Source organism: Crassostrea angulata, chromosome 10 (genome assembly GCF_025612915.1).
Source record: "Crassostrea angulata isolate pt1a10 chromosome 10, ASM2561291v2, whole genome shotgun sequence".
NCBI lineage: Eukaryota > Metazoa > Mollusca > Bivalvia > Ostreida > Ostreidae > Magallana > Magallana angulata.
In genome coordinates, this window is record NC_069120.1 from 42,039,854 (window position 1) to 42,063,551 (window position 23,698).

Sequence of the window (23,698 nt, forward strand, 5' to 3'; positions counted from 1 at the left end):
AATTCGGGCTACTGACAATTCGCTTCACAACAGCATGCATGCACACGTGTTCTTTTTATCACAACAATCTTAGATATGCAAGAAAATATCCATAGAATTAACCAAATGACAGAATTTTAAAAATATCTTAAGCAAATTTGATGAGGTGAATTTTGCATAATAAAGGAAAAATACTATAGGCTAACAAACATCCCGGCTGCAAACCATCAAATAAACAAGTTATGTATTCCATCAAGCAGGAAGAAAGTTGTTTTTTTAAATTCAAAAGTATCCATATAACGAAAATGCATTCTTAAAGTTAAATTCTTAAAGGAATTGAGGTTACGATAAACACTATATATAAGGTTCATGATCCAATCAACTGTGAAGAGAAATAGCAATGGTGAAAGTAGCCATCTTTGTGTTACCCCTTTGGCGTTTGGAAGGTTCTGTTATATAGTTGTCGTTAATGTATTATGCAGCTGTGCATTCCAGTGTTAGACAATATTTTGTTGATATTGCCTAAAATATCAAAATGCTATATAAAATGCCACATAGATGAACTAATAAGAAAGGCATAAAATGGTGACTTAGTTTCCTTGATTTTTCTAATTAATATATATATATATATATATATATATATATATATATATATATATATATATATATATATATATATATATATATGGTCCGCTTTGTCTGGACCCTGTTTAGTTATTTCAAAGTTTGGAATCCACAGCTGCCCCTAGTCGGTGAAGTGACGCTGCTAAACACTTTTCATGGAACAGATAGGAGCATTACCTATCTATAATTGTCCAAATACTAAGGTTTCCCTTTTTGGTTAGTTTAATTTTACAACATGTCTTCTTCCATTATGATGGTTCTTTCTCCATCTCCCATATTTTACCAAAGATGTCAAATTGCATATTGGCAACCGTGTCTCTGTCCGCTTTCAATGGATTCTACAGGGATGTTGTCTAATCCTGGGGTCCGTGTTACAACGCACTTTGAAAAAAAATTCAAAGTGCGTTAATTTTGGGACCAAGTCTTTAAAAAAAAAATATTCAAAGTGCGTTGATATCGACGATAATAACGCACTTTGAAAAAAAAATGTTCAGGGTTTAACCGAAATAATATATAATTTTAGAGACAATAAATAAATAAAATTTTTAAAAAATTGACAATTTACGTAAAGAACAACTCGGAAGATTTGAATTATCCAAATATGACATAAACTGCACCGCTTAGGAACTGCATTTTCCTTTTCTTGTGTATGCACCAAAATTACTAATTATTGGGTACATTGTGCGGTTCCGAAAACGAAAATTATTTAATTTATCTATAGTTAATGGAGATAACGTATAACATTTTTCAACTGTCTTCAATTGCATGTGCTTATAAACAAACATGATGTGAAAAAAGGATACGTTAGTTATGGTTATCAAAAACAATATAATCTTTTAGAGGATCAGTGGAGGAAAAAACTCACACTCTAATGCTTATTTTTAATTTTATGATAATTTAATGTTTCACGGTCAATGTATATGTAACCTTTTTTATAATGAAGGGATTTATTTTAATAGAATTTGAAAAGAGGGTCTATGTTTAAATAGCATTGGAGAAATTATTGTTTGACCAGCTCGTTTTCACTTAATTTACAACAAAGCGTATTTCTTTTTCCGATTTTATACATTAACCCTAGCTAAGTTGCTAAATATCATGTATGTTTTGGAAGGAAAATAGAGGGGTATGGGGACCTTCTTCCTGTAATCAATGAAAGGAAGTATTCTGGTAATTGACTTGTATCTTTGGTTAGCCCCCACCCATATTCCCGATTTTAAAGACGGTAAATAAGATTCATAGTGTTAACAAATCATCATACTATCAACAAATTAGGAATTTAATTCCAGAATTTGTGATTTATACATATTTTTTTTTTCAAAGTGCGTTAAGTGTCTCGATACTAAAAAATGTTGATGTACTTTGAAAAAAAAATTCAAAGTGGGTTAACTTGGTCCTAAATTAATTGAACGCACTTTGAAAATAATTTTCAAAGTGCGTTCATTTTGTCTAAAATTAAACGCACTTAAATTTTTTTTTCAAAGTGCGTTGCCACAGGCCCGTTTCACTAAAAGGCGTAAGTTACAACGAAACTTAAGTTAGATCTCAGGCCGTGCGCCAAAAAAAAAAATAAAGATAAAATAACTAACGATGACACGGTATAGCATCGCATCATCGCTGTCGCAGCATCGCGTCATCGCTATCGCACCACCGCGTTATCGCTACCATATCATCGCGCTATCGCACTATCGCGTCATCGCGCTATCGCTTCATCGGGCTATCGCACCATTGTCATCGCATTGTCGCGCCATCGCATCATTGTCATCAATATCGCATCATCGTCCTCGCACCATCGCTTTATCGTCATCGCACCATCGTACTATTGACGCATTTGTCGATGGTGCGATGATGCGATAGTGAAGTACATTTTCTATCCGGATTCCATACCTCCCCCCATTATTTGGTGATTATTTGCATTGGTAGGCATTAAGCTACAAATCTTATGGTAGTTTATGGCAGTTGCTCGGGAGTGCAGCGTGGTGCTGGACCCGTGAACATGTGAAAAGAGGGCAATTTTTCCAAATTTTTAGACCATCCCTGGCTATTCTATCTAGTGTTATATGTAAGTTGTACTTAATTTATTCTGAATTGTCTAATAAATTCCCAAGACCATGTGTCCCCTGCATGCAAACCAATTTTATCAAATTTAAAAATCCAGTAAAAAAATACGATAACAGATCTGATCACTATCTGCTGTACATTTCCACGATAAAAAATAAACTATCCTTTGGCACCAAATACCAATGCTTTGTAAAGTATCTAATGGAATAACTGCTGCGAACGCTAAAGCCAATTTCCCGCCTACATTTTACACCCAAATATTTCGGAGTTTTAGCAGATATTCAAAGACAAGGTTATCAACTAAAAAGTTAAATCAATTATATTAAAATAAAATTTGCAGTCAAATAATTATTTTTTTAAACGAAAGTTTTGCTTACGATGGGTCTTAAAAATTCTTCTTTGAAATCGCTCTCTATGAGTGAGTGAGGAAAACATTATTTAGCGGCCGATATGTGCATAAAAACTTCATAATCACATTTTTTTTTTTAGGTCTGTTGACATATGAACCCCCCCCCCCCCCCCTTGTTTTCTCTCAAACAATGGTACATGATGTAAAAAAACAGAACTATTTACAAAAGTACAAACGCAAGATCAAGTTGAGAAGAGTAGAACAATTATCATTTTTAAAACATTTCTTTTAATGATATTTCTTTTAAATGATAGAAATTTTCGATTGACAGAATATGAAACTGTATAACCCACAAACCACACACGCTCGTCTAAACAATCGCTCAGACTATGGCCACGTTGGGACAAATAATTTCGGTCACACTTGTTTTTGATGTTCTTATTAACTCCTAAGAATTTATCATCGACAAACAAATATTTTGCATATTTTGCATTGTGAGTTGATAGAATACTACAATGTATTTTAATATTTGGTTAAGAAAAAGGGCAAAAACTTCATCTGGATGTATAAATAAATATCTTTTAGAGTGTTTACTGTTTTAAATAAAAACAAGCGAAAAGCTGTCAATGTGACAGCAAACCGGGTTTTTTGTTACATGTATAACTGTATCCATAATCCATGTCAACCCGTATCCAGTGAAATGGAGTACCCTATATGCAACATTTTGCCAAAAATGAATAAGTTCAAAAGATATAGTATTTTTTCCAAAAATTATTGGAAATCAAAATCCTAGCAATATGCACACCTCTGATATATGTACAATTAATCTGCAAAAGAACAACTTCCTATCTTGAGAACTGTGAGAGGAGTTATCCGTACAATGAGGGTTCCCTGTATGCAACATTTTGCCAAAAAAATGACTAAGTTCAAAAGCTGGTATTTTTTCGATAAATTATCAGAAATCAAAATCCTATCAATATGCACACCTCTGATATATGTACAATTGATCTGCAAAAGAACAACTTCCGCTCTTGAGAACTGTAGGAGGAGTTATCCGTACAATGAGGGTACCTTTTGGCAGCCGCCCGCCCGCCATTTTCACCATTTTAATAACCGGATTTTTCCGTTGGAAAACCCGGTTAAAAATTGGTACGGATTGCTTCTCTTACATTTCAACATCAGTGTTCAATATATAGGATAAGGACAATGAAAACCATGAGAATCTTGTCTGATCTTAATAAAAATTGCAGAGGCACATCTTTAGATTGTGCTCAAAATCTGTACAAATTTTTAGACTAATAGTATTCCATGCTATGGTGGCATATCTCTGCCTCTTGGTTGCAATTTACAATTTATTTTCTATCAAATATGTCGACATGCAAGATAAATATGTTGACATGCAAGATAGTTATGTCAACATGCAACATAACTACGCTGACATGCCAGAAAATTGCTATCAAATGAGAATTATAAAAAATCCCCCAAAATCTCAAATATTGCCCACATGTGACATCCAAGATGCTAGATGCTACTTATTTATATCGAAATACAACTTATTTATGTTAACATGCAAGATAAATATGCTGACATGCAACTTATTTATGTCGACATGCAACTTAATTTGTTGACATGCAAATTAGTAATGTTCACATGCGACATAAATATGTTGACATGCAAGTTATAAATTGCATGTCAACATAACTAAAATGTAAGTTAACATATATAAGTTGCATGTCAACATATTTATCTTGCATGTTAACATAACTAAGTTACATGTACATGTCGACATAAATAAGTTGCATGTCAACGTCAATAAGTTGCTAGTCGACATTAATAAGTAGCATCCAGTATCTTGGATGTCACAAGTTGGTGACATTTGAGATTTTTTGATATTTTTTTTATAATTCTCTTTTGATTGCAATTTTCTTGCAAGTTAACTTAGTTATGTTGCATGTTGACATAACTATCTTGCATGTCAACATATTTATTTTGCATGTCGACATATTTGATGGAAAAATAACTTGCATACAACGGGGCAGATATATGCAACCACAATACCATGCAGTAGTAAAAAAGTGTATAAAAGGGGGAAGGGGCAAAGTTGTTTCTACAGATAGACGGACAGGAGGGTGATTCCAGTATAAATATCCCCTAAACTTCAATTGCGGTGATATAACTACGAATCTTAAGCCATGAGATTAATTGTCGTTGGGCTTTTATAATGTTTACCTTCTCAAACATTTTCATAACATACATTTTGGTCAAATACGTATTTTAAAATTTTAAAAAACTAAACCTGTGAAAGTATTTTGATTAAAATGAGCTTTTATCCACAATAATATCGACAGGTGTCACATACCACTTTAAAACTGGTCTTTCTTACCCTTGAGGAGAGGAACTAATAAGTTGCAAGAACTTGTTTCCAATTTTTTTTAGTTATTCAATAAAATATGTTCGAAACAATACGGTCAACGTGTATATATTCTTATAAAACATTTCTTCACGTTGAATCTAGAAAAAACAAACTTATTGAATTGTAAGGTTAAACGAGAGTGTCTCTTTTGAAAATTATAAAAATAATGAACAAATGGTCAGAGATTTTGATGTAAGGATGAAGATTTGCAGGGTGTTGTGAAGATGCGTTCTTTTAATACACATCCTGAATGTAAAAGCTTTAAGTAAATATCAAACTTATAATACTCAATTCAACAGCTGACGCTTATACCTATTGCGCTACGCTGCAATTCATGTAAATCGTGATGAAAAAAAATTCTTAACGTTATTGTTAATTTCAATGTGTTTTTTTTTTACAGTAAGCACGTCACAACATGAACGTGTACCACACCTCCATTAAACTTAATTTGATATTTTGTTTTCCTTTTTTCTTTTAAAAATTCATTCCTTGTTCGATAATTCTGTTATAATTTTGTCAAAAACATGTACATTGAATGAAAAGGGTTGCCATTCTTAAATTCTAAAAAAAACCTATCAAGATCGATTTTATTAAATTTCTTTTTAATCTCAAACCTTTATGAGATGAAGCTTAAAAAGTGCCTTTCAAAGATATTAATCAAGTTTAAAACAAGTTTATAACATATATAGTTATTCCCTTATGTTATATGAAATAAAAGTACTGAAAAGCGATAGCAAGCTTGTTTTGAATATTTGTATAAGGATTTAATATTGAGTTTATTTACAAGAATAGAAAAATATCAACAATTCCTCAATGAAAATCTATTATCTTTCCGTTCCTTTATACCAACGTTTATTTGCTATCAACAATATTTTTATGTTATTTTGTGCAAGAAAGTTCATTTAAAATGAAGTGTATTAAATTTAAACTCACATGGTGCCGAGTTAAGCATTCCTTTCGTCTTTCGCGTTGTTCGTGAATTTTAAAAAATTTTCAGAGCTATGATGTCAATCTAAACTTAAGTTGAGGCTAATAATTGTGTTTATGGTGTACACCACGGCCCTTAAACGAGTGAAAAAAACAAACATTTTTACCCGTTTATATCGTCCTCTCAATAAACTTTAAGCAAACTGAATGATCAACAATAAACCATTAGATTTTTGTGAAACGATAGATATGACATTTTTGGTCACAAACTATTATTTAGTAAAGGAAAAGTTACAATATTTTAGCCTGATAATTAAATCACTTTTCTTTATCTTTATACAGACATCTTCGTCTAAGGTAGGTGAAGATGGCAGCGATCATCAAGCCTTCTTTAATTGGTCTGGGCCATTTCAAAATATGGATACATTTACTATACATGAAATTGTTTTTAGCACTTTGAAACAGATTGTAAAGATACTACAATAGCGATTTTTCCACAAATTGTAATATGTGATAAATGATATCATTTTCTACCTTATGTAAAATAAACTACAATCTACCATCTGTTCTTTAATGTGGGTCTTTTCAAAGAATCAAAATGCAACAAACTTTGCTATTGGAGTTTTACAAATGTAGATTGGCACAATGGAATCATTCAAAAATTGAGAAAAATGATAGTAACGGTAACATAAATATGTGTGTAAGATTTTGGAGGCGCTCACTTTTTACATTTTCTTTTATGTTATTTCTGTTATTTCTAATAATGTACTCCTATAAAGCTTTATTGTAAAGCTTTATTTTACCACAACGTCAAAAAAGCATAATGGCATCGCTCACGTACTAAACATAGGAAAAATCGTTTCAAAAATGACACTTTAAAAATCTAAATACTTTATATGCATTTTGTTTACTGTGTTCAATTTTATAAATGATATCGAAAACAATTCTTACAAATAGGTATCATATATTACTAAACTACGGGGAAAAAATGGGCAATCAAAACTTAAGTCGGTCACCTTAAAATGAAAACAAGCTGATGCAGTCAAAGTTATGAAAATTTCTCGAATATGCCAATTTTAAGTATAATCAAAACCCGGAGTGCTTTATTTGGCTCCGACCTAACATGAAAGAGATGAAAAGATCTTGAAAAAAACTCAGTATTTTTGCGTTAAAATTAGTTTAAACCGTTTTTTTAAAAAATGCTGCGAGCCAATTTCTGGTTTTGCAAAGATCAACACCATAATGACAAGATTATAAAAAATATCTTTTATATTTATGTATATATTATATGTAGGCCTACCTAAATTTTCAAATCCCCAATATATACTAATGTCGGAACGTGACTTTTGCGTAATTTTAATTTCAAAAATGATGTTTAAGTGTTGTATTTAGTTGAATGCCTAATTAAAAACAGAAGTAGTGAATATTTCCTCTCTTTCTTACAATAAACACTCGTACTGGTTACACTAGTTTTGTTATTTGGAACTGTCCAGAGTTAAAATACCGAGTAATTTCTTTGATGACGGAAAGTCCAGTACATCTAAACCACGTCCGGGAATCTCCACGGCGGATCTCAAACTGACGCTTTAACACAACGCGCATCTTTAAATCAAACATACAATTGACACAAATTAAGTATTTACATCACTCTCACACCGGTGATTCTTTGATGACGGGATTGACACCAATCATAAGCAAAACAAACAACATCTACATCTATACTCTATAGCTCAGCCCAAGACCCTCGGGGACTTTGAAGAAAATGTTTTCAATTAACAGTCAATAAGGAAAAACATGAGATTTTTCATTTTAATTACAATGTGACAATTTTGTCATACATGTACAAATTTTGATTCTTAATCATCTAAATTTTGTAAGAACACAAGTACATGAAAAGTACTCTGAGTTTTATACTAAATGTGTCAATGTGTCCTTCTTTTACAATGAGCGCTCTGGGGACATATTATTCACAAATGTTGTGAATTTAACTAGTGGTATCTTAAAGATGTTTATGAATTGAAAGTAATTCAAACGTGTGCTTAACCTTGTATTGTATTTTGTCAAATAAACATGTATATTAAATTTCTACAAAAACAACCGCTTACTCTTTATTACAAAACACAGTTTTAGCCATCACGATTTATCAACAGACTGAAAGAAAATATAGGCAACCAATCATAAAAACACTACCAAATGAGCTAAGTTATTCACTATTAGATTCAAATTTCACGTAATCATGACATAAAATTCTGGTTTTTTCAATTCTACACTGAACTTCTTTTCAAATTTGAAAATAAGAAGCATAAAAATCGTTGCTAAACTGCTTATCTAATCAAGCTGTTGGCAAACAGATTTTTACAGACTTTGCTATAAATTACCATCTAATAGAGGTAAGAATTGAATAGATTGTCATGATGTCTGGACGTATTATCTGTCATGTCTTGGTACTGTTTAGTTTGATAGCTCTCCAGAATGGAGTAAAAGGTAATGATTTCTTCTTACATTCTTTGATGGAATTGATATAAATATATTTTACATCGTACGAGAAAATGTACATTGTATGTTTCTTTTTCATTTAAACAACGTTAAGGTTTTCAAAGAGATAAGAGCAGTGTACCAGGTAAGTTGTTGTTTTGTTTAATTAAATAAATCTAAAAAAAAAAAAAGGAAATCAATTAATACAAGGAATGGATTTTATTTGAAGAGCCTAGTTCCTTGTTCTTATAATGAAAATTAAAAATCTTTTGATCGGTTTCAAATACAAGGATAAACAAAAAATGCAATATCATCTTTCTTCCAATGCTTAAATTTTATGGTATTAAACAGGAATTCTTTTCTTTAGTGTGGTCACAATTCTAATTTGGAATTATTTAATCTAAAAATAAAAAATGGATCAATCATTTGAATTAAAACCATTTTATCTTAATAAAAAAATTGATCAACTATTGACTGTAAAAATATACCTGAAGTGATAATATCAATATTTTAGAAGGGTAAATTTTCATGAATTAGTACGGGGAGAGGACGTCATTTTGTGTAATATAGAACAATATTTGTCTCTTTTGTTTAGTCGTTTATTTGCACATTTGATTTATTTATTTTGGTAAATGTAAGGTAAAACTTTATTGGCTTATAATGAAATATGTTTATATTTGAACACTGTCATTTCTTCTACTTTATCAGACAGTCCTACGTTTGGTTTTTGAATTGTGCTTGAAGCACTTACAATTTAATTCGCAAAAATATTATTGCTCTTTTTATGATTTTCTTTCAATATGATTAGATCAATAATTATTTCTAATAGATGGTATTCTCAATATTTTAAAATATTCATAAAAGTAATTAAGAGAAAGAGATAAAAGATACACAGAAATGAATAAGTATTTTTGTTAATTTACTCGAAACTACGTTTATTTAAATTCTCACTTCTTTGTAACTACTCGTAACTTTGTGTCTATTTGTAGTTGGTTGGTTGTATAATTGTCAGATTTTCATTCATAGGTCGGAAATCTTCCTCTGGTAAATCTGATACGAAAGAGACTAGGGGTTGCCTGGTATTGGAGTATCGCTCAATTTCATGAACGTTATTATCTTAAATAAACGAAAAATTAATGTCGATAAGAAACAAAAAGAGATTTAGGAATTAGAATTTTAACCGTCCAATCATCTGTCTATCGATCTGTCTATCTTTACCGCTAAATCGACAATACCATCTTTATTTATCTCTCTAAACATATTTTCAATTCAATCATTTTCATCATTTCAATCGGATGCTGGCATTGCATGACTTGTTCAAAAATATTTTTCTGTACCCTTAAATAAAGTGTAAAGCATTGCTAGTTCGAATTTTAACAAGTAGGGTAGTATCAGATAGAAAATCGTCAAAATATCTTTGTTTTGGCGGAAATATTGAATGGAAAGTGCTTTAGGTGCCATTACGTACTATTTCTTCTACTGAGCCACAATTTTAAGCTATTGCAATTGGCTTTCATGCCAGTCTTACCGGCCAAATTCACAAAAATGAGCAAATCATGGTTTCACTAGGTTTAACGGTTGTAAACTATAGTTTACGGAAACGGACAGATAAATTCAGTTAACGACGTTCATCTATACTTTACATTTGTAAACCATAGTTACAATATGTAAGGGGGCTGTGCGGCAATCTTGTACATTTGAGGATAAGAATGTAAACATTTCTTGAACTGGCTTTATTCTGCCCGAAACTGATCAAAAACGTTGCAAAAAGATATAAAAGCAATAAATACCGTATGAAGTTCAACGTGTTATTTATTTGAAAAGTGTGCACACAAGAACAGGATAATGCTTTTTTTAAAAATCACTAAGAACAGCTGTAGAACTGCGCAACTACAGACTTATTTTGAAGATTTAAAAATCTGAAAAAAATATATCTGAAAAGATATTGATTACTCATTATAAATAGTGAAAAATACATCTCTTCCAAGAAAACAACTGACTTATCTTGAATTAGTTTTAGATAGGGAGGTTTCAAAAAGTGGAAAGGACTGTATTTAATATGGTCAAATATCTGCATCACCCCCCCCCCCCCCCCATTTGAACATATTTGTAAAGAGTATCGTATCAAAGTCTTTATATACCTTTGTATAGAGGATGTCACTCACATCAGACTTGATATGTCATCATTTTCAAATATCTGGTCACCAAAATGAAGTAATTCCCGCAAATTTGCAAACAAATGAAAATATTGCCATTTTTTCTTCATTTCTTTGAAAGTAAAGAGTACAGGTCTGCTCAAGTACGATTTTATATATATTTTTGTTCATATAATAATACACATCATAATTAAAAATGGTACTTAAGCAAGCATGCGCTTGATGTTTCCCAGTTGAAAAACCATCGAAAAACGCCCATATTTTGCTTCAAAACATTAATTTACCAAAACATAACAATCTTCATGACGTCCTTTCTCCATTATGACGTCTTAGATTATGAACATCTTTAAAGTCTACCTCTCTATTTCTAAATATTAAATAAGACAATAATTTTCGTCTTTTTCATTGGTTGAAAGTTCATCACGTGATATTCATCCTTTTCCAATACCGACGCGAAAGCGCGTCCGCGGAATAATAGAATCATTCATTATTACGAGTGTGGGATAGTAAAATTCCACAACGGGACAAGATTCAAAGTAAAGGACGAGGCTGTGCCGAGTCTTAGACTGTGAATCTTTGTCCCGGAGTAGAAATTTCACTATCCCACACGAGTATACAATAAATGATTATTTTTCTCGCATTATATTACCTTAAAAATGATGTTTGACAATTTCTGTTATGACGTTCAAAAGATTACTTTCGGTTTATCCCTCCACGTGCTTCAAATAGTGCAAGTCAAAATAACAGCATACGACAGGTTTTGGGTTTTTTTAAAATTAAAAATAGGATAAATTGTAATTAATTTAGCAAAACAATTACTTAATGGATAACCTCAATCCATCATATTGCATTTCCCTACAACAGAAACGTTTGTTTACGTTTTAAAACGGCATAGTAATACACAGTATAAGACAGAAAAATCTCACATTGCTGTCTCACACCGGACAAACCGATCTCACACCGGTGATAATGCGAGAATATGATATCGCACGACTCAACAGTATCAACAAAAATAGGTAATGTAAAGATAGTGTACCAAAGGGAATTTCAAATACAGAATACCAAAACAATATTTTGCGATTAATTTCCATATCATTCCCTTGATCTATAACCACTAATTTTCATTGTTTTTTTTTTAAAAACTGATATTGATAGTATAATCTCTGTTAGTCTCGTTTAACTAGACGCTCGGCTGTCTCTGTTAATATCCGACAAGCAAGAGAACCCCCTTTCTGCTAGTTGGAGATTTACGGAGACAGCCGAGCATCTGGTTGAACGAGACTAAATCTCTGTTAATATTGAGCGTCATCAAGAGGCAGATGACGTCATAGTAAGCTATGCAGCGAGATCGGCCTCTCGCTTGTTATATTTATATCACTGTAGGCTTTTAAAAAATATGACAGCGTTGTAAATAATGTCATAATTATGTCAGTAGTAATTATTAAAATAGGAATAGCTTGAATTGGCAAATGATGCTTTGAGTATTTAAAAGGATAGCAGATTATTTTGATATCGTATTGTACTGATTCCCTGAATCTTTTGTCTAAATTTTTGACAGCCATAACTGTGTGCGAGTTGTTATATGATATGACTATTATGGACTTCATTGCAGGGTGAATATTTGGCATATAGTTGGAACAATGTGTATTTTAAATTCCGATTCCATGATTTTTCAGATAATTTATGACCTTTTTTTTAACTTAAAATTCTGTAGTCGCGCAAACCATGCATGGACAATGTTTTGAATAAATAAATATTAACCCCTTCACGGTAACTGCGGTACTGCTCTTTTGCAGGGCAAAATGACATGGTTTGGTGAAATATGACTTAACGTCAATTGTTTTATTTACGTCATTTAATTATCCACCTACTGAAATTTCGGAAAAGTATATCATTTTGCCCTGCAAGAGAGCAGTACCGCAGTTATCGTGAAGGGGTCTATTGTTTTGCCTCGGACTAGAATGTATCGACGTCATTGGATGAATCACGTCACGTGATTGCCTTATAAATTTCTTTACACGGCAAGCGTAGAAAATTTACACGGCAACATGGCGGACGTAACGTTATTTGGGCTGATTTTTTACACAAACGTTCAACCATATATTTAATTTTTAAGCCCTAAAATATTTAGAGCACTTGACCCCCCACCCTTTGCCCGTGACGTTATATTATGATTCTACAATGCCATCAAGGTTTGCACAGACGACTGACGAGGAAGGTAGAGAATGAGAGAATTAAGATATGAATTTAATTGTTTTATATATTTTTTTTTCCATATCAAATTTTAGGTCCTTGACAAAACAAAACACTTATTAGGTTTGTTACTGACTGTTTAGAGAAATGTGTGGGGTCCGCCTCGCCTTCTATGGAAATTACCGACCCCACAAATTTCTGTAATAAGTCAGTAACAAACCTAATAAGTAATATTAGGGGCTTACGTGGCTTGTCCCTAAAACTGAAAGACTATCAGACCAATTCTCATTTACTAGTATCTCAAGACAAAGAAACATTACGTTATAACTTACAGAACCAAAAATATTGCAAATACCAAGACTTTTTAAAACGATATCAAGAGGTTAAAAGTGTTTTTCTAAATATCTCAGAAAACGATAAAGATTTTGTTTAACATTATCGAGGAAAAAGTGAAGTTTAACAACAATTTAACCATTAATATTGGTATGTTACGCAATAAACATCTTAAATGGCCACCAGCATTACATTTGAAAAAAGTTGTTAGGGTTTAATTCTGAACAACAATACCATCTTCAAAACTATCATAGCAACTCCCTTTAGGTAGCTACACATGACAGGCCATCTTAAACTACTTGTCTCATTCATTTCAAGACAAAGACATATTTTGTTATTATTTGTAAAACATTTTTTTTTCAAATACAAGACCTTTTTGAACGATATCAAAATATAGGAATCAGCACCATGGACCTATAGGGACCAACAGCAGGGATACTGAGGCATTTAAACAATATAAAGATAAATAAGCCAGCCCCATAGATGAGGGGACTTAAAGTCTTTTCTAGATATCTAATAAATGATTTACCTTTTGTTATGCATTATTCTAGAAAATATGTTATTCTTGACGTTTTTGAAGTGATTGGCGTTTTAGAAAATAAAATGTGTATATTGTTTTGTAGATATTAGACTTAAATTGACTTTTAAAAAGGACTGGCTGTGACAAAGAGATATAAATAGGGCATTAATCGACAATTTAATGTTGAAAATTTGATGGAAGATATGCTCGTTGCTTGCAACGGGATCACATTTCTAGTTATTTAATGACTTAGTGTTTTAAAGGACTACATATGGTTTGAGCCTTAAATGGCCCCCTCAAATGAACATCGTCATTTTACTGTAATTCTTTGTTTTATTTGTAAAGATATATATTTAAAGTTTTTTCATATTCTCATTTTGATTACGTGCTCATAATTTAAAAATATGACATCATAAAGGTTACCTTTCCCCGCCATTATTGCATTTATGGCCAAAACTGGATTGTTTTCAAGCAGTTTCTCTTTTAAAAAACATTGAGCAATTGCTTGAACAAACAGAATATTTTCATCAAAGATGTATCTCTTCGGTACTTATAAGTGACAAAAAGTTCGTTCTTGTTCAAAGAGTCGCTCTATATTTCTCATTGGAAAAAAGAAAAGAAAAATATCAATTTTTGATATTTATTAATTAGCAATAACTTGGGACAGACTATAAAATTTTTACGATATAAAGAGTTATACAAATAGCATAACTTCTGATAACAGATAATGGCAGTGAGTGCATATAAATCAAATAAATAGGTGAAGAACCTATTTTATGTCAACTCTACTAAAAAATAACACAACAAATTAATGTACCTGAAACAATTTTATAAATAGCGAATTATAGGGGCCAGATTTGACTAGTACCATATTTAGTTCTTTGTAATCAAATACTTTTGAATTTAAATCTGCCTTTGTTTATAGACCACTGGCCTGCAAAGGTGGACATATCATTTGTTTTGGATGCTTCTGAAAGCTTAAGTCTTGATAATTACGAAAAAATGAAAGGTTTCGTGAAAAGGCTCCTTGATGGAGCTGACATTGACAATGGAGATGTTCGAGTAGGCATTGTGTCATACAGCACAAAAGCCAATGTAGAATTCATGTTAAATTCTTACAACACCAAAGCTGACGTGTTTGATGCTGTGAATTCAATGTCTTGGAAGTATGGAAGTACAAATACAGCTGATGGCCTTCGAGCAATGCGTGAAGAGATCTTTAGTGAAGATAATGGAGATAGACACGGAGTTCCAAACACTTGCATCCTTATAACAGACGGTGTTTCCAACATCAATTCCAGGAGGACAATCCCCGAAGCTGAGTATGCAAAAGCAAGTGGTATTCATATCTTTGCTATTGGGATCGGTCTCAAAGACCAAAGTGAGATAAATGAAATGGTCAGCAAACCAGCAAGCACTAACGCTTTTGCAGTGAGAACATTTGATGAACTAGAGGATCTAGATGAAAAAGTCTTACTAAGGTAAAAAAAAATAATGTGCATTACTAATTAACGGGTTTGAAATTCCTTTCTTTAATTGTTTTGATATCTCTACATTTTCGTAGATGACTTTTTTAAACATTTTAAAAAATCTGATATATATTAGGGTTCATACGAAACTCAGAAATTTAAATTGAGAATGCAGAAATTCGATCATATTTAGGCAAACCAATTAAAAGAATATTCATATGCGTAGTTAAATTTTCACTTTGCTTCTTAACTGTAGAATGAACTTTCTGGAGAAAGCTGATACAACAGAGAATTGAGATGCGCCTTAAACTTTTGGGTTTTGTACACACATCACATTTCTGATAAGAATAAACTACAAATAAGCAAGATAAAAAATATTTCATTTTAATTCATTTTTAATTAACTGTATGTGTTAACAATCATTAGCGGATGATATTGTAAGTACTAGTATCATTATCTACTTATTGATCTACTTTAGACTTAAGACAGAGCATCATAAAATCGTTTTTATTTCTCAATAATCCCAGATGTGTCCCGGATAAGGTTGTCTACTACCAATGCATCTAAATTTGGTACATATTTCACAATATTTCCAAATGAATTAATAAATTAAATTGATCAATGCGATTTGAGATATTTATAAATCTAGTAAGTAGCTAATTAATGTTTAGTATTCGGACATTGATATTGCAAAATCGCGTTGCATTTCTGTTGTTTTTTTTCTTCAGAGCCATTGGAATTGGGAGACAATGGGAACAACGATATTAAGATTGTTTTAAAAACACTCTTAAGAACCCTCAACCCCCAACCCCATTCCACCCCCCAAAAAACATGTTAATTAAAATTTCTAAGTTATGATTCATGTAGGTTCAAATTAAAGCCCCCTTGCGTTTGAAAATGGAAATGGATAAGTCAAACAGATTAAAAGAAAACAAAGTCTGTCAGATTTTTGTAAGGCAAAGAAATGATCCTTTTGGTTTTGATGTTCGTTTATCCCTTAACTATTATGGTCGGAAAGGAAAGGAAAAGCAGGCAACATTTTTTTTGAAAAGTTAAATAGAAAATTGAATTTTAAAAGAGTTTGCCCTCCCTTTTTTATGGGAAGCATGACAAGTGACAGGGGCGTCGGAAAGTATTTGATAATGGGCGGCGAATTTCATCAATGTGATGGGGGGGGGGGGGGGGTTGACTTGAAATTAAGATATTCTATGATGTGTTCAATTATTCTATAATTCAATAAATTATATTGTCACTAATTTGATTATCTCATTATCTCTGCTACAAGAAGCTAAGCAAAATTGTACGTTATATTTATTTATTTAGTTTGACGACATAAAATGTGTTTCAGGTAACGCTACTCGCATTCATATGGGTGTATATACAAGCAACAATTTTCATTCAACTTATAAGGCTCTGTTGCACATCAAAAACGTCTAAAAATGGATATCCATGAATACGTCGCATGTACTGATCTAGAAATCCCCCACCCCGAAAATCCGCGCATGCTGCCCAGACACTGTATAAATTGTTTGCAAATATTGATTTTGTGATATTTACCTCTTTAAAATGAACCGTAACTAACCATGGGTAGCCAAAACGGATTGAAACATTTTTCTTGATTATTCAGTCTGGCTATCTCTATAGAGCTATGATTAACAATAAGTTATAGCCATATAATAGAGGGAATCATATTCGATATAGTCTGTCCAAGGATAGCGATGCATTGCTACACATTTGGACGATTTGTAATAAAAATATACATACATGTAAAAGAAATGCAATTGAAATTGATGAAAGGGATATGTTCCAAGATAACATCATTTTTTCTTCATAAAAAATTGTCAGGAACGAAAATATTCTTTATGGCTTGTCTTCTTTGTGCTTTGTCTTTGAAGCAATAGTCTTTTTTGGTTAACGCTTCCTTCATATGATTTTAACAATTTTCATAAAGGAATACAATTTTCAGTAAAAAAAAACGTTTAGCAAAGCTTCTTTACAACTAATTTGTTTTTTGTGCAAAAGTTTTTGTTTTTGTGCTGTACATTCATCAATACCTTTTAAACGCATGCGACTTACATAAAGAAAACCAAAAGTCGGTATATAATTTGCTCAAACGAATGGGATAGTAAATTCATCTTTTCTTTAAAATAGATGAAAACAAGTGGAAAGTTTTAAATGTAACTGCAAATCGGGTTTCCTTTTGAGTGAAGAGAATCTGTAGTCGATTTGTTGACCCTGAATTGATAAACACTACCTAAGTCCGACCCCGACCTTAAATCATCGTGGTTATAAATCTATTCCAGTATATTGTCATAGTTGTCAAAAAGTGCATATCTGTACAAATAACTACAAATAACTTCGCATCTTGAAAATTGCATTGGCGCTATCTGGACAAATAATGCACCCTGTCTGTAATAGCTATGGAAAACAGTTCAAAAGCTGTCATTTTTCTCTTAAATTTACAACAACAAAAATACTTATTGCATTTATGTACAATTGAACCTCGAAACAAAAAAATGTTTTTGTCTTGAAAACTGAATAAAGAGTTATCCGGAAAATAGAGAACCCTTTATGCAATATTATGCAAAGAAATGGCTATGTTCAACGGCTGGTATATTTTACATAAACTATCAAAAATTAAAATCAAAGTAATATGCACATTTCTAGTACAATTGATCTGCAAAACAAAAACTTCCTGTCTTGTAAACTGTAAAATGAGTTATTTGGATAATAGGGACCCTTGAGGCAGCAGCCCGCCAATTACCGAATTTTTCCTATATTTTTTAAAGCTACCACTTAAAACTGTACAAATTATATTTATACAAATCGTATTTGTTATTATAATTAGCCTAAGATTGTATGTTACCTATAAATCGTACCTATCAGGGCAGCGCAAGGGGGTTAGAAGGTTAACTAGAACTGTCATAAGGGGACGAATACCCCTTGCTAGGCAAATTAAATTTTTCAAAAATTAATAATATTTTTTAGGTAAACTTTATTGTAAATACACATGTAATACTTTTACAAGTTTCTGTCTCCGATGCTATATTTTAGTTTTTTATAAAATAATTCCTTTTGTAGTAAATGAAAATAGCCTTTCAAAGCTCCTGTGGAGAAAACCGTGCATATGTTTTATATCTAAGTCTTGACAGATGCAATAGGTCGTTTTTAAAATTTTCCTCTTTTTCTACTATGGTATAATGCATCTCTATAACTCAGAAAACTAACCACATATGACTATGCTTTTCATTGATTGGCTAGTTCACTTGGATAAACTTGCAAAACATTATCATAATTTGCATACTTTCAGTATTAAAATGTAAACAGGAGAATTTAAAATATAAACAATTTTTAAAATTGCCAAAATACTACAATCGTTGTGATCAATGTTTATAATTCAATTTACAAAAATGGCCTATATGTTCACTTCATCAATTTATGACTTCAAAGTTTAAACAGCTTCTAGGTATCATTTTGCAAAATAATTCATTTCTTTGAATGATACATTTCATTTCTTTATAATGATAGAGACTTTTGATTTATATGACACTACCCCTTTTATAGATTATCAATTTTCCCAAAACACATGTTCATCTAAACCATGGCTCAGAAAATGGCCCCGTTGGGATAAATGAGTTCGTCCCAAATGTTTTTGTTGTTAGCTCACCTGAGCTGAAAACTCAAGTGAGCTATTCTGATCACATTTTGTCCGTTGTCCGTCGTCCGTCTGTCCGTCCGTCTGTCCGCCTGTAAACTTTTTACATTTTGAACTTCTTCTGTAAAACCGCTTGGCATATTTCAACCAAATTTTGGCACAAAGCATCATTATGCTAGAGCAAATACAAATTGCAGAAATGAAAGACTGATCTTAATTCAAAGCGGAGAAAACCTCGAAACTGTAGAAAAGGGAGGTGCATTTTTAAAAATATTCTTCTAAAGAACTACTGAGTCAAATTCAACGTAATTTAAGATAAATGATTCTTATGGAAAGGAAATAATAAATTTCAAAAATTAAGGGCCAATTTTTTTCCGAATTTGAGTTATTACGAAAAAAATAATTGGAAGGGGTGGGCTTCGATCAGTTTATAACTTCGGGTTCGGTATTCCATATCTCAAAAACCTCTTTGAACGTATGGTCACATACCACTATTTTTACCCCGTGCTCATTGATCAGTCAAGTAGTTCTATTCTAAAACTGTATGTTTTTTTCCAAAAATTCCCAGGGGTGCTAAATGGGCGAATTTGGCGCCTTTTAGGGCATGGATGGAAAGAAGAAGGTTTGAAAAAAATACTAGCTAAAAATAATTGGGAAAATCGATCTTTAAAGGCGCAATAGGAAGGGTGTAAAGAGGCCAATGTTTACAAATATTCCGAAGTGAAAGTGGATATTGCAGGGTAGGGGTTATTGTAGGGGCCATATCTCAGCTCCCTCTCGATTGATTTTCCTGTCCTTTGGAAATGTTGTTGGACTAATGTTTGTCTGTCATTTTGCCAAATTTGAATAGATTTGAGCCGGTGGAATTTTTTATATGAATTTTTGTTTTATAAAGGAATAAGAGGGAAAAATAATTGTGGTCTGTGTCCTATCAGGTCAAAAGTGAAATTGCTTATTTAGGGTTTTATCCCCCATTTCTTAACAAATATCAATCGTTTAAGGTAATTTATGGAGAAATTGGGCCTTTTGTTCAATTATGAAAATTTAATTTCACCAAAATAGAGGAAAAATTGGGGGTGGGGGGTGGTTTTATTGTTGGGTGATTAGTATGACCCGCATATGCAAATGAGGTAAGTCGTATTTCTATGTAACCATGCGTCGGCACTATTTTTGTCGTCTGCAACTTTCATTTCGTGGCTATGGACGAATTTCTGACAAAATACAGAGAAAAAGTGCGCTCGGGCTCTGCTCCTAGTTTGAACGGTCAGTGTCGCATCTGGACTGGTGCTAGAAGCAGCAACAAAAAATATGGTGTTGTATGCTACAAGCATCCAGTAAAGAACAAGTGGGTAACCATGCATGTACATAGACTCAGTGTCATGCTACATCATGGTTATCATAAGTTGGATGCATCCATTGTTGCATCACACTTGTGCCACAACAGGCTGTGTGTTGTTCCGGAGCACATCACTCTGGAACCACATGGTATTAACAACCAGCGACAGACCTGCCGAGCTAGGGGCACCTGCCTGGGCCACTTTCCGTACCTGCCTTGCAGACTTGACCTCATTATTGACATGAATTGAGAAAACAAAGAATATAGGTAAGTTTATCATATTTATTAGAATGTTACACCGCTAAACATTGGAGAGTCATGCATTTCTCCTCACAATAATGGTTTTAGTATATGCCTGATGGCACATGATGGATTCAGTTCAATTAAGCTATAAGGTTAGTAAAAGTCAGTATCATTCATAAAATGGGTATAAAGTCATTCAGTCACATCCTGGGCGAGGCCTCAGATGATATTGGCATGCTCCTCTCCTGTGGTAGGGATGATCACGTGCTGCAGGTAGGTTCATATCCAATTGTCCCTTCCTGTAGTCTGACTTTGTCCGATGTTCCTGTCGATATAGATGGTGTTCCTCCATTTTCCTACCCTGCTGTTTGTTTCTTCTAGTCTTAATCTTTTCCTTTTTATGGTATTCTTGTCTGTAGAGGAACTGCTGGTCAATCCTGGCTAGTCGTCGCTTGCCGGAGTCTGAGTATTGGACACCGGCAGATTCACACTTGAGTCTGGTTGAGGTTCCTGGTAAGTTATTCCTCCTGTGAATCATGGAGTGCAGACGGCCTTCCATTGTTCTTGAGAATTTCACATTCTTGGGCATGTTAGCACTTGCAGATCTATGGTAGGACTCGTTGGCATTGGTGTCAGTCAGAAGTTTCATGGCAGAGATAGCCTCCACGCTCAACTTCATTTTCAGAACTTCTGTCACAATTCTTAGGTCGTTGTCATTCATTTGCAGGGCGGTGATCCTATAGATGGCAAAGTTGCGGCTAAAGTTCCACCAGTTGAAGACCACTCCCCCCTCACAGACCAAGGAATAGGCGGCACACATAGAACAGTCTCCGTCATAACATGCAACAGTTGCCTCCAGGACTTTGGGTAAGAAACTGCTCATTTTCTCCAGGTCTCTGTCATACTTGGTGAATAGCTTTTTCACTAACATGGAACATCTGGATTTTAAGTCATTGCTAAACACCCTTTGTAACTCTTTCTTTTCTTCTTTTGTCTTAGAATGGTACATTTCATCGCTGTATACTGCTCGGTTGCTGGCACGGAACTGTGATTGCCCAAGATGGACATGGTCTGCTAGGCGCTCTACTTTCCACAAGGGATGAAGAGCCCACATGGGATCGTCCACTCCTTAGCACCTTGGGCATCGCCGTCTGTGGTAACATACCGGACTAGAACATCTTGCAGGCCAAGCTGAGTGCCGATATCCTTTCCCATCTCGTATTCCGAGAACGGAGCAGCCGGAGACAGGTTTGCAGTACATTCCGCATGACCGCCAGGACAGTCCACCTCCATGCCTTTGCCGCGCAGCCATGCACCAGTCCAGCAGAGTTTGTTCTGTACAGTTCAGGCAAGTATGTACTTTCTATCTGTATTTGTTTCTACTGCCAGAGAAAAGGCTTGACTGGCATTCTGGCCGGGGGTCTTCCGACTAAACATGACGCTGCTGTTGTACCTTGCATCTGTTGAAATGTTGATGATATTTTCAGGGTGTCCTCGAGTAACGTTAACCTGTTTGACTTTTTGTATCTTGTCATTCATGTCCAGTTTGTTAAGTTCTGTCATTTTTCTGCTTGTTTTGCACAGGAGTGTCTGCATGAATGATTTGCTGGGAGCAGGTATGTCCAAACAGGTGAGGAGTTCAATTATCTTTTCGGCCCCGATGGCAGTGTCTTGAATGGCATATGCGAGAGCGATGTTGGTTGCTGATGGATTACGGCCTGGTCCCTCTTGATGAATCTCATGATACAGGTTGAATGTCGGAGAGGTAAACGGACAATTTGCGCATTTTATCTTGTACTTCCAAGAGATGCCTAGCTTTCTTGCCTCGAGTACAGCAAAATTTGGCATGGGGCAGGTGCTTGAAGTAGTCTGATGAATATGGGCTGTGCTCGTCATCATATCTATCATTTTCTCCTCACTCACTACACGTTGTCCCCCTTCATATTCATTGCTGTTGGCATTTTGTAGGTATCTGCAGCTTTCTGACCGTGGCCGAAGAATACACGAGGATCCACTCTCCCCATCACAGTCGGGAGTTATGTAGGATTGGCAGTCTAAACTTGGTCGTGTTACCAGGGCATGGTCCCCAGCGGATAGCCGGAGAAAGGAGCGTTTACGAGTTGTCTCTTTGTCCTCTGATGAAGCCTTGGATCTGTTAGTATTACCTTGCCGAAAAAACCTCCTGCTGGGCGGCTTCCTTTGGCGGAGTTCCCTGCCTTTGTTCCATGGCCGTTGGTTTTTCTGAAACATTTTGATAACTTCTGTAAGTACTTTCTGCTTGCTGTATCAAAGATGGTGTGATGGATTCCTTTATTTCTATCATATTTATAGTCTTGTATGTTTGACAGTACTTCAAATGGCATTTTATACCTATCCATGTCATCTAAACTGTACCCAGAGCTAATCCATTTTGACCTGTAAGTGCCACTTCCTCAAGTTGGTTGCAGTGGCCATGTTTGATTATCTGCTTACAACAAAGGGATTACTTGCTGTTTATTTACTAGCATGTCTGATTTCTATAGTATATTAAATGTAAAAATTTTACATATTTTTTCCAACTGAAAAATCTGTGTCTACATATTTTATTTTTGGGCTTTTCTGGGGATTTATAGCCTTATTTGGGGTATAATTTCAAAAAATTATTAAAATTGCATAATATTAATCTTGATGAGAAAAAATGTCAGATGTCTTTGGGCAATAAGTTGAAATATGACATATTAAAGTTTCAAGGAAATTGATTATAAAATAAGGTCATTGTGAGTACTTTAGTGAAGTGAATTTTGTGTGAGATGCTGGTGTTGGCATGCAATTTCAGCTATTCCTGTACCTTTTTTCAGGGGCCCATAACTCTAGTGTAAGGAGAAGGATTTCACCGAAACTTCTAGGAGACATTGGAAATACCCACAGGTGCCAACCTACCAAGTTTCATCTAAATCAATAAAGGTATGTGAAATTATTAGGTCACATA

The 23,698-nt window shown here is 33.7% G+C and overlaps 1 protein-coding gene across 1 annotated transcript; it reads left to right on the forward strand.

Moving 5' to 3' along the window:
* Nucleotides 1-8,877: 8,877 nt before the first annotated feature.
* On the forward strand, nucleotides 8,878-15,885 carry LOC128168037 (collagen alpha-1(XIV) chain-like). Its single transcript, XM_052834107.1, has 3 exons — nucleotides 8,878-8,970; nucleotides 14,953-15,508; nucleotides 15,753-15,885. Exons 2-3 carry the CDS (start codon nucleotides 15,030-15,032, stop codon nucleotides 15,790-15,792), a joined length of 519 nt encoding a protein of 172 aa, XP_052690067.1. The 5' UTR covers nucleotides 8,878-8,970; nucleotides 14,953-15,029; the 3' UTR covers nucleotides 15,793-15,885.
* The last annotated feature ends 7,813 nt before the right edge of the window (nucleotides 15,886-23,698 follow it).

Excerpts from the sequence above, each read along its gene's own strand:
- LOC128168037 (XM_052834107.1), top strand. The coding sequence starts at position 15,030 with ATGAAAGGTTTCGTGAAAAGGCTCCTTGATGGAGCTGACATTGACAAT. Across the intron at positions 15,509-15,752 it reads GATGAAAAAGTCTTACTAAG|AATGAACTTTCTGGAGAAAG; the intron begins GTAAAAAAAAAT and ends TCTTAACTGTAG.